General features: G+C 40.5%; 2 protein-coding genes across 7 annotated transcripts in view; one reads left to right on the forward strand and one right to left on the reverse strand.

The window, feature by feature from the left end:
- The window catches only part of LOC123592946 (protein NipSnap homolog 3A-like), a 28,893-nt gene extending 19,499 nt beyond the window's left edge, over positions 1 to 9,394 (forward strand). The window contains exons 7-8 of one of the 2 annotated variants that reach the window (XR_006710017.1): positions 6,644 to 6,750; positions 9,255 to 9,394. The gene's annotated coding sequence lies outside the window, so the exon portion shown is untranslated. The remainder of the gene's footprint in view (positions 1 to 6,643; positions 6,751 to 9,254) is intronic. The other variant, XR_006710018.1, reaches the window with a different exon arrangement.
- Positions 1 to 13,757, reverse strand: part of ABCA1 (ATP binding cassette subfamily A member 1) — a 133,292-nt gene that overhangs the window by 3,475 nt on the left and 116,060 nt on the right. For all 5 annotated transcript variants that reach the window (XM_045468369.1, XM_045468365.1, XM_045468367.1 and 2 more), the window contains 12 exons: positions 12,332 to 12,447; positions 12,091 to 12,235; positions 10,469 to 10,592; positions 9,285 to 9,414; positions 8,895 to 9,015; positions 7,601 to 7,663; positions 6,630 to 6,736; positions 4,066 to 4,207; positions 3,515 to 3,649; positions 2,458 to 2,561; positions 1,700 to 1,792; positions 782 to 1,025 (listed from right to left, as the gene is read on the reverse strand). In XM_045468369.1, the coding sequence (XP_045324325.1) occupies positions 782 to 1,025; positions 1,700 to 1,792; positions 2,458 to 2,561; positions 3,515 to 3,649; positions 4,066 to 4,207; positions 6,630 to 6,736; positions 7,601 to 7,663; positions 8,895 to 9,015; positions 9,285 to 9,414; positions 10,469 to 10,592; positions 12,091 to 12,235; positions 12,332 to 12,447 (1,524 nt within the window). The remainder of the gene's footprint in view (positions 1 to 781; positions 1,026 to 1,699; positions 1,793 to 2,457; positions 2,562 to 3,514; positions 3,650 to 4,065; positions 4,208 to 6,629; positions 6,737 to 7,600; positions 7,664 to 8,894; positions 9,016 to 9,284; positions 9,415 to 10,468; positions 10,593 to 12,090; positions 12,236 to 12,331; positions 12,448 to 13,757) is intronic.

A 13,757-nucleotide genomic window follows, 5' to 3' on the forward strand; every position in this document is an offset into this window, starting at 1 on the left:
CTCTCTACTTGTTCTTTTTTTTTTCAAGTTGTGTTTTCACCATGTGGAAAGTAGGGTAGGAGAATACAAGATTGCATAAATAGATTAACAAGAAAACTACGTGAGGGAGAAGGGAAACTTGAAAAAAAGGATCAAACATTTAAAAATTAAACTTTTCTATTGCCCCTCAAATTACCAACTGTTCAATCATCTATTTTGACTCTTATAAGCCAGATTAAAAAGGAAAGAGAGACAAAAACTAACATTTACTAAATAGGTACTAAGTGCCAGAATCTGGTACCTGAGGTTACCTAACCTAAATATGTATTCATTCAATATTTATTCACCCGTTTATTCATTTATTCGTTATTTACGAGAGAGAAGAGAAGGAGCAGAGGTAGAGAAAGAGAATCTTAAGCAGGCTCCAGGCCCAGTGCAGAGCCCAACATGGGGCTCGATCTCACAACCAAGAGATCATGACCTGACCCAAGATGAGCCACCAAGGAGCCCTTGATGTTATCTAATTTAAATAGGATAAGGCACCTGGCAAAAGGCCTGGCCTATGGTAGGGACTCAAAAAATGGTAGTTATTATGATTATTCTTACTATGCTCACAATAACCCTCTAAAGTAGAATCATCTCCCTTTTCACATTCAGAGCAGTTATAAATAGCATAGCTAGTAGATCAGAAATTCAAGCTCAGATGGTCAAAGCTGCTCTAGGACCCATAATGGGAGTGGGGGACAGGGACTGGGAACCCTTACCCTCAAAAGTCAGTCTATTTTTGACATTCAAAGCTTACTTGGTCAAGTGTTGTCTGAGAAACAGAGTAGTCTTCTATGTGGAGTCGCTTTTTGCTCTGGGAAAGGATGCTGAATATCCTAGCCAGGGAAGATAATGAGGACGGAAGCTGGTACTGGAGCATGTTCCGGTGCTTCTCTTTGAGAACACTTCCTGGAAAGGCAAGTCCAAAGAACTCCTGGACAGGCTTCAGATCAGGGTTGGACCCTGCTATTCGTACAACTATTGTATAACCATCTCCAAACCTGAAAGCAGAAAAAAAAAAAAAAAAAAAAAAAAAAAAAACAAACAACAACCAAATGGAAGATCCTCAGGAAACCTCTCATAAGAACATTTAACCCTGCCCACCTGGTGCCATGAGAAAGGAAGATCCACAACAGACCCAGAAATAAGTACCTGAGAGAAGGAACTAGTTACCATTTATTGACTACCTATTCTGGTGCCATGCTGAGTGCCTTGGACACATGATTTCATTGAATCCTCACCTGGACATATGAAATCTGGCAGATGCTACAGAGAAACTGAAGCCCAGGGGGTTAGTCACTTTCCCCTGGTACAGAGCCCCTAAGTGCTAGGGCCCAGGATGTGGACTCATTTGTGTTGGACTCCAAAGCCTATGCTCTAACCATCCCGACATGTGTAAAATTTCCCATTTCATGTGCTTTGCAAGGCCAGAAGGTAGATATTCCTAGGATACAGGTTCTCAGGAAGGTGAAGGAATTTGTGCAAGAGCACACACCAGTGAAAGGTAAAGACAGAATTTGAATGCAGCGCTGTTGGACCTCAAAGCCCTCATTTTTTCCACTAAACCATTTTGTTCCATTTATTTCCCTTTATTTTAGAGCCACCATGTATATGCTCACAAAAAGAATGCAAGCTTTCTCAGTAGGTATCATCCCAGGGAAATGGTCTTTGTTACCTATTTTTCAGATGCTGGACACTGCCAAGACACCGGAACCTCCCATTCACCATAATTGCCATCCTAGTGCACAGCGCTTCACATTCTTCCATACTGTGGGAACACAGAGATTTTTGTTTGAGAAAGATGCTCCTCTAACCATCAGGACATCATAGGACCTCAGGAATTTGAAAGAAATAGATTCCCAGAGTCCTAGGGCATAATTGCATCCTGTTCCAAATACATGAAGATGTAGCAATAACACAGTTTACTGCCGCACTGTTTACCCTTGTAAAAAAAAAAAAAAAAAAATGCAAACAGTCCAAATGTCTACAAAAAGAGGAATAGTTAAATAAATTTTTTTTAGGGCATATCTTATTGGAATACTGTCAACTCATAGCTATGAGAAAGGATGACACATCTAAATGTACTGACTTGAAATAATGTTTACAAAATATTAAGTGAAAAAGAACAGTATCTATCTGGTATCTAAGAACCCCAAGCTTGCATTTTTGCTTGTAAACACACACACACACACACACACACACACACACACACACACACACACACACACACGTGTGTAGAAATTTGCAAAAGAAAACTGCAAAGATATGTAGCCTAATGATAGTTATCTCCTAGTGAGGCAATTTCAGGTAATTTTCACTGTTTTTCTCTTTGCCTTTCTGTATTTTCTAATTTTTATACAATGATCAAATCCACTATTTAGAAAATTTTTAAATTACACAACACAGATGCCAAGCCAAGTCTTCACTACTGACCTATGAGATGTAAGCACTACTGATCTCCCTTCCTTGACAATACTTAAGGCACAATTCCATAGGAATCTCCGGGCTTTGGGATCCATGCCTGTGGTAGGTTCATCCTGTGATGAGAATAAAATAAGTCCTATTATTTGTGGAAAACACATCAAAGGTAGATTTAAGTGCAGAAGCATCTTTGAAATAAGATGAATGGGAAGTTAAAATTTAGGCTATTTCTTGATGGACCAAAGAACCAGACCTTATATACCAGAATAAACTGCATACTTTTTGTAACCAGTTCATTCTTATAAATGTGTCATTGAATTTTTTAATAAAATTAAATTTCTCCAAATGAGTAGAAAGGGAAAGGAAAAAACCTATTTAGTTTCAATCATCTTTTCATGACTGACAAGTATACACTAAACTTCTTTTTTGTCTGAAATTTCTATTCAAGTCTGTATTAGGTTTGGGTAAAATTACTTTACTTCTTTTTTTATTCTAACTCACTCCAGCTTAGCCTGTTATATTTGCTAGTCTTAGAGAAACAGACTACAGATCCAAATAGTCTGGATAACATTAAAGCCTTAACCCAAGGCTTCTTCCTGTAATAACTTCAATGCAGAAGAAAAAGGGCCATGGGCCCCTGTCCAGTCTAATCTTCTGTTTTCATCTATCTGTATGTAAGGACTATGACCCAGATGCCACCTTGGGGATCTTGAAACCATAATTTCCATCTATAGGGGATGAACACATAGATGATAAGAATGTTCCGGAGAAAGGTCAGATCACATATCCAAGACTCAGTCACACCTGTCGGGGTTCTCCACAGCAGAGAAATAAGGTCTCTGGAGCATCTCTCTTTTGGAGCATGTGAGGGCATAGCAAAACCACCCCAGTGTGTATCAAAAAAACTTCCCTCTGGTTTTCTAAGGCTTCTCTGCTGTTCCTGGTTGGAAGAAGAATGGCTTGCCATTAGCCACGCCAGTCAGGCAATATCCCTGGATATACAGGACTTTAGAAAAAGTGATGTTCTCCATTCAGGCCAAAATAGTTTTCCATTCACAGCCCTACTCACCAGAAACACTACAGGAGGCCCGCCAATCAAAGCCATGGCTGTTGAGAGCTTCCGTTTGTTGCCTCCACTATAGTTACCAGCATATTTTTCTCCATACTTCACCAGGCCCAGTTTTCGAATTGCCCATTCACCAACCTAGAGTAATGAAAAGCACTTTGACTTTTGTCTGCTTTGTTAATTTTATCATGCTTTCTTATACTTATATATGTCATGTTTCTTTACTGAGTAAAGACTAGGAAAATTCTTTTCACTGAGTAGATTCTGTGATCATGACCTAGCAAGTGCCAAGGAGCCCAAAAGCAGGAAGGGATCTGTGTGGGTGGGAACAGCACTTCCTCTCTGCCCTCCAGCATGTGTCTGCCACTCACTCTTGCCCCACCATCACCATGGATTCCCACCCTGCAAGTAGGGGTCAAGAGCCAGCATTTCACATTGCTGCATCCATGAGTAAGAAGAGCCTAAAGCCAATGGTTATTTGTGAAAGTCAAAGCTGTAAGGTCTACTGTCAGCATGCCAAAGAGGACAGGCTGGCTTTCTGGCGTTCATGGTACCTTCCCAACTTCTTTCTCTGGGACTCCTCTCAAGAGGGCAAAGAACTCCACGTGCTCTCTTCCAGTCAGTAACTCCGTGATGGCATCAAACTGAGGGCAATAGCCCATGTTCTGATGCACTTCGTGGATGTTTGATAAGATACTGCAAAGAAAAAAACTGGTCAGGTTTTAAGCATCTAGAGATATTCTGATTAGATAATCTTGCCTAATGTTCCTATAAAGTATGCTCGTACATGACAAAAATAACCAGAGAGCACACTAGCTTCGAGGAACAATCTTTCCGCCCCAAGGATGCCAGCCCCCACTGGCAATCAGGGTTCCTGCCTCTGTCCTGCCCACTTGCACCTGGCTCTCCCAACACCTCAATCTGCAAGTTCAGTCCCATTTCAAGATCCCCACGTCCATTCCAAATGCAGTGCTATCTTTACCAACAACCTCACTCACACGATCCCAGGACCTCAGCACTAAGTCTCGACCCCAGACTGACTTCTGTGTCCCAGTCATATGTATGAAGTACTTTGTTACTCCAAAGTCTCCTTCATGGCCATTCAGACCCAGAGGAGGCCCAGCAACTCTGGGTGTGACCTCCCCCCTTCTGCTTTCTGCTGTTCATACATTGACTCGGCCACAATATGGTCCAGGCCCCCTGGTTCCACTATTTACCCAGAAAGGCACTCTTCTAGTTTTTAAGGGTTTTGTTTTTGGGGTCTTTTGTTGTTGTTGTTGTTGTTGTTTTATCACAGGCTCTCTGAAAATCTGGTGACAAAAAAAATATGTACCTATAGACATAACTTTACATTTATTGGTGGAAGCAGCTTTTGGGCCCCATGAAGCCAAGCTCAGGTTAAGAATCCCTGATGTGGGAGAAGCTCAGGCCCCATCCAGTCTGATAGCCGCACATCAGCCACGTCTGGATAGTGTCTGCCTTTGGTCTTTCAGCAGTATTCATTTCTCTTTGCAGATCTGTTTAATACTCCCAGGGCCAGCTTTTTCCAGAATTATGACTGAGGTGTCCACAGACATGAGGCCTGGCCCTCACAGCAGCACTGCCTAAGCCAGTTCTTACAACCAGTCACTGTGACAAACCTTAATTTGGGCCACTTATTGCTGCCATTGCTTTATGTCCAAGGAGTCTGGTACTAGGAACAAGCCTGGGGAAGCAGGTGTGCAGCCTTAGGCCTGCTATTTCAGAATTTCTCTTCTCTTAAACCTCCTTTACTCTGCTACTAAAAATGTTAATGAGACAGAAGAGGGGACCCATGAGTACATTAAGTCCCTTGCTCCTTTCAATTTTATGGGCTAGTAGCCCCCTATCCATTATTTCCAAATTGTGAGTCATCACCCATTAGTGGGCTACAAAATAAATTTAGTGGGTCATGATCAGTTTTTTTTAAAAGATATGCCTATTTATGTGTTTTTGTGTATTTATTAGGTTGAGAGGTAACTGTATTTGCTACTTTGGATCATAGTCAGGAAAGTTCAAACGCATCTCTCCATATAAAAAGCCCAGAGGAGCCCCACATATTTAGAATATTCAGGGTAACATTGCCTAATTGGTCTCTGAAGTGGAGATGTACCCCTTAAAGATCACTTAGTCACCTGTGCATTCTGAGAGAATGGCTTAATGTGGCCTCAATAATTGATACACTCTTTAGGGAGGACAATTTAGCAAGTACACACCCTTTCACCTAGTAGGAATTTTGCCTGAGGAATTGCAAGAGGACTACAAGGACATATTTACATAGTGAAAAACAGAAACCAAGTGTCCAGCAATAAGGAATTGATTAAATAAACTACAGGTAAACGTACAGAGAAGCATTTTATGTAATAATGTAAAGTCTACATCGTAGAATATGTAACCCATTGGGAAATATTCATACTACCCTCATTAACAGTAAACTAATTAAAAAAAATTTTTTTTAATGTTTTATTTCTTTTTGAGACAGAGAGAGACAGAGCATGAATGGGGGAGGGGCAGAGACAGAGGGAGACACAGAATCGGAAGCAGGCTCCAGGCTCTGAGCAATCAGCCCAGAGCCCGACGCGGGGCTCGAACTCACGGACCGCGAGATCATGACCTGAGCTGAAGTCGGACGCTTAACCGACTGAGCCACCCAGGCGCCCCAACAGTGAACTAATTTTAAAAAACCTAGATACAGTATCATGTCAATTTTATAATACACTTATATGTGTATATAACATAGATTTGGGCTGATGGGAATGTTCTAAAACTAGATTGTGGTGATCTGTGCACAACCTTGCAAACTGACTAGAAATCATTTAATTGTACTCTTAGGAAAAGCAAACTACATGGTATATAAATTATACCTGAATAAAGCTGTTTAAAAAAAAAACAGATGGGGACTAGAAAAAAAATGTAAATAGTGGTTATCTCTAGGTAGTGGGATTATTGATGATTTTTATCTTTTTCTTTATACTTCACTGTATTTCAACATTTTTATAAACTACATAGTACTGTTATAATCCCCAAAAATCAAAATATATTTATTTAAATAAAGTAAAAAAAGTTTTTGTGGCAAAATACACTCTATGTCATTTCTTACCTATTTTTGTTAAGGAAAGCATCTCCTCTGGTAACCGTGGTATCTCCAGTTAACATCTTGAAAGTTGATGATTTCCCAGCCCCATTAACTCCCAGAAGTCCAAAGCACTGAAACATATTGGGTAAGCCATATAAGCAAAATACTAAAAATCTGAATATAAATGACCCTTATAAAATAGTCACCTCAACTGGGTTTTTAGATAACATGATTCTAAAACATTATTCTTAAATATTGATGAAGAGTCAAATTTTTTCTGGTTTTAAGAACGTATATAGATATTTAAATATAATTTGTAATGAGACACATTGAGCATATTTGTAAATATTATTTGAATCATGAGGTTGAGGCCAAAGCTCATGTGTAAAAGAAAAGTAATGAAAACCAACCAGTCACATTTCACTATCTAATCTGCCTCAAGGGCAGAAAAGAACACAAACATGAACAATAAAGGAAAAAACCTACTTAAAAAAAAATCTATTCCAATTTCATCATCATCTTGAATCGATCACAAAGTCACATTTGAGACGTGCATGCTTTCTTTTTAAATTAAAAAAAAAATTAATGTTTATTCTTGAGCAAGAGAGAGGGAGAGAGCGAAAGCATGAGCAGGGGAGGGTCAGAGAAAGAAGGAGACACAGAATCTAAAGCAAGCTCCAGGCTCTGAGCTGTCAGCACAAAGCCCCATGCAGGGCTTAAACTCATTAACCGTGAGATCATGACCTGAGCTGAAGTTGGATGCTTAACCAACTGAGCCACCCAGCCACCCCACGTACATTCTTTTCTAAAATTGCCTAACATTATCCCAAGCCTTTTGACAAATGGGATCCCCATCTTCTCAATGACTGATTGCTCCACATACACATGAATAGAGAAGCCTTTAAAACTCACTTTTAACCCTTCTAGATGTTATTTGATTGGGTAGACAGTTTGAATTAATAAGGACAAGAAAAGTGTAGACAAAGTGCCTTTACCTCGCCAGGAGGAATGCCAACGCAAATCCTGTCAACAGCGGGCTTCCTCTTTCTTCTGTAGATCTGCAACCGACAAAGTGCACACATTCATGAGCCATGGTGAATCACAGCTATCCCAAGCAACCGTGGAAGAGGGAATTATAACCCAAATACACATGAAGTAAGACTCATCAGTAAAACTAAGTCACACATTTGATATGCTAAGAGCCTTGGTCTGTCTCTGTAGCAACTGGCTTCTGAAGGACTCTGAAGCTCAAAATAAAAGTGAACTTCTTTTTATTTTTAATTTCATATCAACCTTTTTATGTTTATTTGTTTTTATTATTTTTTAATGTTTATTTATTCTGGGGGGAGGGGGGCAGAGAGAGAGGGGAAGAGAGAGAATCCCAAGCAGGCTCTGCACTGTCAGCAGAAAGCCCTATGCGGGGCTCAAACGCATGAACCTTGAGATCATGACCTGAGCCAAAGTCGGAAACTTAACCAACTGAGCCACCCAGGCACCCCTTATGTTTATTTTGAGAAAGAACATGCGTGTGCGCACACACACTCACACAAGTGGGGGAGGGGCAGAGAGAGGGAGGGACAGAGAGAATCTCAAGCAGGCTCCATGCTTGCTCTCAGTGCAGAGCCTAACATGGGGCTTGATCTCAAGAACCTTTGAGATCATGACCTAAGCGGAAATAAACAGTTGGCTACTTAACTGACTGAGCCACCCAGGTGTGCCTACTATCAACCTTCTCCAAAGACATATTAGTCATTAAAATATAATTTTTCATTTACTTGATAGATTTTTAAAAAATTAAACTGTGCAGGGTAAAAATATATCATTGAAGCACTGCAAATATTGTTTGTACATATTATAAAAAAGTAAACTGTTGGGATTCTGGCACCTAGCGTGGGCTGAAACAAACCTTCCTCCTGAGACATATGGAGACATGCCAGCTTTTTAGACTATGACTCTCAAAATCAGCCATTTATTCTTCCTCCCTCAGCTTTGACTGGATGTACAATTTTAGTATGTTTTAATAACAAACACAAAAGTGTAAGTGTGAAAAACAAATATACTTGAGAACAAGACTTCATATTATAAAATATTCTCAGTAGGATTTCTTTCATTAAGAAGTCCCCTCAATGTATTTTAAATAAAATTAAATACTAGATAGAAACTTGGTATAGATGTACATATTTGGGGAAGCATGCTCTTTTTATTAAGCAAATCAGCAAAAATGACCGTTTCCAACATATAAAGCTGAAAACAACTGAATACAAGTTGTTACAGCCTGTACTGTCTCACCTTTGTCAGCTCCTTGATTTCCAAGATGTCATTCTGTCCTCCACCATCAAGAATTCTCTGTCTTTCCCGCTTCACATCTTCATCCTCATCATTCAACGGAGGAAGCCTTGCATTTACAGGTCTTGGGGGAAAAATTTTAAGAAAAAAAAAAAAAATCAACCTTTCAAGGTATCTTTCAAGACAAAGACCCAATTTCTAAGCAAGTCCTATAAAATATACTCTCTGTAGTTTTTAGGATCAGCAGTGCTGTGGGCTAGAGGATACCCACATTAGGAAAATCAGTTGGATTGTCTTGAGATCAATGCAAAGAAACCACCACTGACTAGTGCTTCCCCATGTTCCTCTGTGACCCTCAACCAGGTGCTCCATGAGTTCTGAGAAAAAGCTCACCTGGGCCTGATGAAGAATCTGTACTGGATCAGAACAGTGATGAGGAAGAATACCACCCCTTCCACAGCCATGGCGAAGAGGTTTCGTCCCACTAAGTCCCAAGACAGTGGTGAAACAAAACGATTCTCCCCTGAAGACACAATGTAGAGATCCAGTCAGAATGGAGGCACCAAACACCATGGCCCTTCCTCAAATTCAGGCTCAAATTTGTCTACGTTCCCAAAAACACCAATGGTTCTTGTCTATGACAAGTAAGGGAGTGATTACTTTTCAAGTCTGATTTAGAGTAGCATTTTGGGAAAATATACTATGACCCAGTAATCAGTCAGAATTTCAGAACTAACATGTATTAGATCTCTAATTTCATATCTTATATTTCCTTTTTAATGAGACATGCCACAAATCCCTTTTAAAAAGGCAAACAATCCAGGGTAATTTTAAGGGTATTTTAGCAAACTGTTTCACTGAAGATTAGAGAGTGCTTTAAAAAGATGCCCCTTTCAGTAGCATATAATGTAACCTATTGAACTAATTAAATCATCTGGCTTTATGGGAATACTTCTTACATTCCTTATACATCTCCTGTGCACTTGTTAATTGAAAAGAAAGAAAAAATAGTCCCTCTTCTATGTCCATTAAATAACATGGCCCATCTAGCTATATGAGCCAGTGGATGAAGAACAGTAATGTGGCCACAGGAGAAATATTTTTAAAGACTCTAGAGATTGAAAAAGCTGCAATAAATTACCTTTTTATAGACTTTTTAAAAGGTAATAGATGGCCACTCTGCAGACCCACGACTTTCCTAGTAGTCAGAGCCAAAGTTTGTACCCTTCCTTCTGGTTCTCTGGACTGTATCCAATTATAACTGTGGTTTGCCTTTTCCAGTGACTAACAAACCCAACCAGTGGCTTTATGCACTTGGTCCAGGATGAAGCCAGTATTTTCCTTACCTCCTTACCTCCAAAATTGCCCTCTCACTTTTCTCAAGGCTATCAGAGGCACAGACAAATGTTGCATCAAAAGATCCACGCCACATCCAGCTTCATTGTCATGAACCCTCTGAGTGGTGGGAAGTCCTATGCCCAGTCACCAGTCTCTTTCCAAAACAAAGCCCAGAGTCCCAAGGCCCATGAAAACTGTCATCTCCATGAAAGCACCCTCTAGCCACTGCTGTCGCTCACCAAACCTTTCCAGGGCATCAGCCATTGCCTGATTTTTCACCATGTCGATGAGCCCCCGTCCCAGGCAAAAATGTGGGAAAATCAAGAATACAGACTTCAGGATATCATTGATGTTATTTAGTTTCTAAAAAAATAAAAAAGAAATGTCATTTCTTCAAATGAATGTCATTTGTGGTTTAGGCTAAAAATATATCAAGGTCTAAAATACGAGAGATTAGAAAAATTTGGATTCGCTGGGGTCAAACTGAACCTTTGAATTCAGACACCAATCAACAGTAACCCATAGTTGATGATACATAACCCAATAAAATTTCTTTAGAAAATCTGAAGTAAAAAAAAACTGAAGTAATGCTATGAATATATAGAAATAGGAACAAAGTTTGGAAACAGTTATTTTTAATCAGAGGCAAATCCGTAATAAAATACTGGCTTAGCATTTCAAAAGCAAATTGCTCATGTCTGGGTAATATTTCAGTTTCAGGATTTTGTAGGCATTTTAAAAATCCTTCTTGTACACATCAAGCCAGTGGCCAAATAGCCAACAATTAAGTTGCCATGTGCTGGATGCCCTGTGTTAGGGCACAGGGGAGGCCAAGGTTAATAAACAGTCTCTACTCTGAGGAAATTACTACATAACTGGTAGTACTGGAGGCATGAACTGAGGGTTTGGGGAGCACAGGAGAAAGAGAGCGCCTCCCGCTTGGCAGGTAAGGAAAGCTTCATATTTGAGCAGAGTATTGAAGGCTTAGTGAGATACTACCAGGCTCTGTAATAAAAGAAGTCAGGCCTACAGGAGTATGGACGGCTAAAGCCAACAACGAACTCAGCTAAAACTACAGAGCCTTGGGAAAGGGTGTGGTGAGATTTGGCCAGGAAGAGCTGTGCACCTCTAAAGGCCTTGCATGATAAGTTAAGGTGTTTGGACAAAGACAGTAACAACAGGAATGGACAGGGCCCTTAAAGAGATCTGGAACCAGAAGACCAGACAAGGTAAACAGTTCAATGTGGGACATAAGCAAAAGCATATACGATGACTATAATACTGCCAGCTGGGGTGATTGGGTAGATAGGAATGCCATCCAGTGGGACTGGAATGGCAAGAGAAGTACTAGGTTTTGAAAGAAAAGATGATTAGGACAGGTCAAGTATGGGGCATCTAGAAATAATCTAACTGGAGCCATCTGCTAGGCAAGTGAAAACGTGAGACTAGAGTTCCAGGGAACAATGAGGGCTAAAGGCATAGATCCGGGAGATAACTATGTAAGACACAGAGAGAGGGTTGGTCAAAGCCTCGGGAATGAATGGGATCACACAGAGATAACATCTCAAGTGGAAAGCAAAGATGGCACAGGACCAAATAGTGGGAAGAGCAACACTTAAACAGAAAGGAGTACAAAAGAACCTGTCAAAGGAAACTCAAGGGTTTGATCAAACTAAGAAATATAAAAAAAAGGAGGAGAAAGACATGCTATTCAAACCCGGCGGGGAGAGAATCTGAAAAAGGATGTAGTGGTCAGCGGGGTCAACACCACAGACAAGTAGCATTAGATCATTATTCCATGCTGTCCTCTGGCTCGCAGAGATGCTCGTCCCCACAAGAGCTGCTCTTTCAGCAGACTCACATTGTTGGTGAATAGCTCCAGCACAAAAGTGGCCACGCTGCCGTTGATCCCAATGAAGAGGTTCACGCTGGTGAGGACCACGTAGGCTGTGCTGGGGATCTTGAACACGAAGGAGGCTGGGTACATGAGAGGTGTGATCGACCACCTGGTGAGGCACAAAGACACATGTCCACTGCGTGTCCCCTGCCTTCCCTCAGAAACTGGGCACTATATGCCTTACCCCCATCCACAGGTGCCTTACCCATACAGCAAAAGTAGAAGGGCTAGCACAGGCAGGTTGGTAGAGGACACGTAAGACTTCTGCTGGAAGCAGATGAAGATGATAATGACCAGCGTGGCAGGGACCACATAGTTGCACTAAAAGTGAAAAGCAAGGAAATAAGGTTCACCCCTGAGTCAGAGACACAACACATCTCAAGTCTTCACCATCACAGGACAAGAAAGGGCAGATAAACATATTGGGAGAATAACTTTGAATTAATGAAGCCACATAAAGCATTAATCAAAATATCGGACAATACATTTTGACAAGCATTTTACCCTTGGCTGATTTTATAAACTGCATGCCCTTTCTGTCTTTCCAACAGCTAAGCCAAGGTGTCACGCTCAGTAAACTTATACTGAACAATGGATTCCCAGTCAGAGTAATTACAATTTCACAGCAGCAAATAAGCTTCCATTATTCTTCCCAAAGATGATTGTGTGCTTCATCGTTAATGCTATATTATAGTCTGCCCAAGTTCAATCTCACATGTAATCTATTTATAAGCGCTTACCTCATAACATGAATGTCACAATTGTTTCATCACACTGAGAATAATTTTCAAGGCTGTCCTGAGAGTGTGTCAAGCATTAAAATGCAGATATAAAGACTTGACTACAGGACAATTATGAGAATTCATAGCTGGCGGACCAAAGTACAGGCAGGGAGGGGAAGTGGGCTTGTTGGCTGTTAAAAGAATTTGAGCTTCAGACTGCAGGGCTCTGTCTCAGCCCCATTCTTCCCAGTATGTTTATCAACAACTTAGATGAAGACATGCTTTTAGTGAATTTCAGAGTCTCTAAAGCAGGAAGGGACAGATAATACACAGGAAGATAAGGGATAGCTCTGAGGTCACAGACTTGATATTCCATCTCTGAACCTCCTGTGCCTGCCACCGTCAGACACATAGTGAGCACTTAAGTATGTGTTTATCAAATGAAGTAATCACTGGATCAAGACAAAAACAAAACCAAATGGATACTAAACAAGATGCAGTGTAAGAGGAATAAATATGAAGTTTAGGTTCAGAAAATCAATTGCATTAGTATAGAGTGAAAGAGACCCCATTCACCAATCATTATATGAAATGGAAATTACAGTTCACTACCAAGTTGCCATCTAGACAGTGCTACCTCCCCATGCAATACCCATGGGCTAAGTAATGACAGTATGGCATAAAGATCAACTCTCTCTAGATATGTAACCCTTCAGACCTCAGCCTGAACACAAGGTTAGTTTTTGGCTTGGCTTTTCAAAAGGAACATTAACAACGTGGGGCATGGCCATAGAAAGGCAACATATCAGAACAGTGATAAGTCTGAGAGGCTTGGTATAATCAAAACAAACATCATTATCATTACTCATGTTTGTACAGTGCTTTAGAGATTACAAAGTATGTTCTCAT

The sequence above is a fragment of the Leopardus geoffroyi genome, chromosome D4 (assembly GCF_018350155.1).
Source record: "Leopardus geoffroyi isolate Oge1 chromosome D4, O.geoffroyi_Oge1_pat1.0, whole genome shotgun sequence".
NCBI classification, from domain to species: Eukaryota; Metazoa; Chordata; class Mammalia; order Carnivora; family Felidae; genus Leopardus; species Leopardus geoffroyi.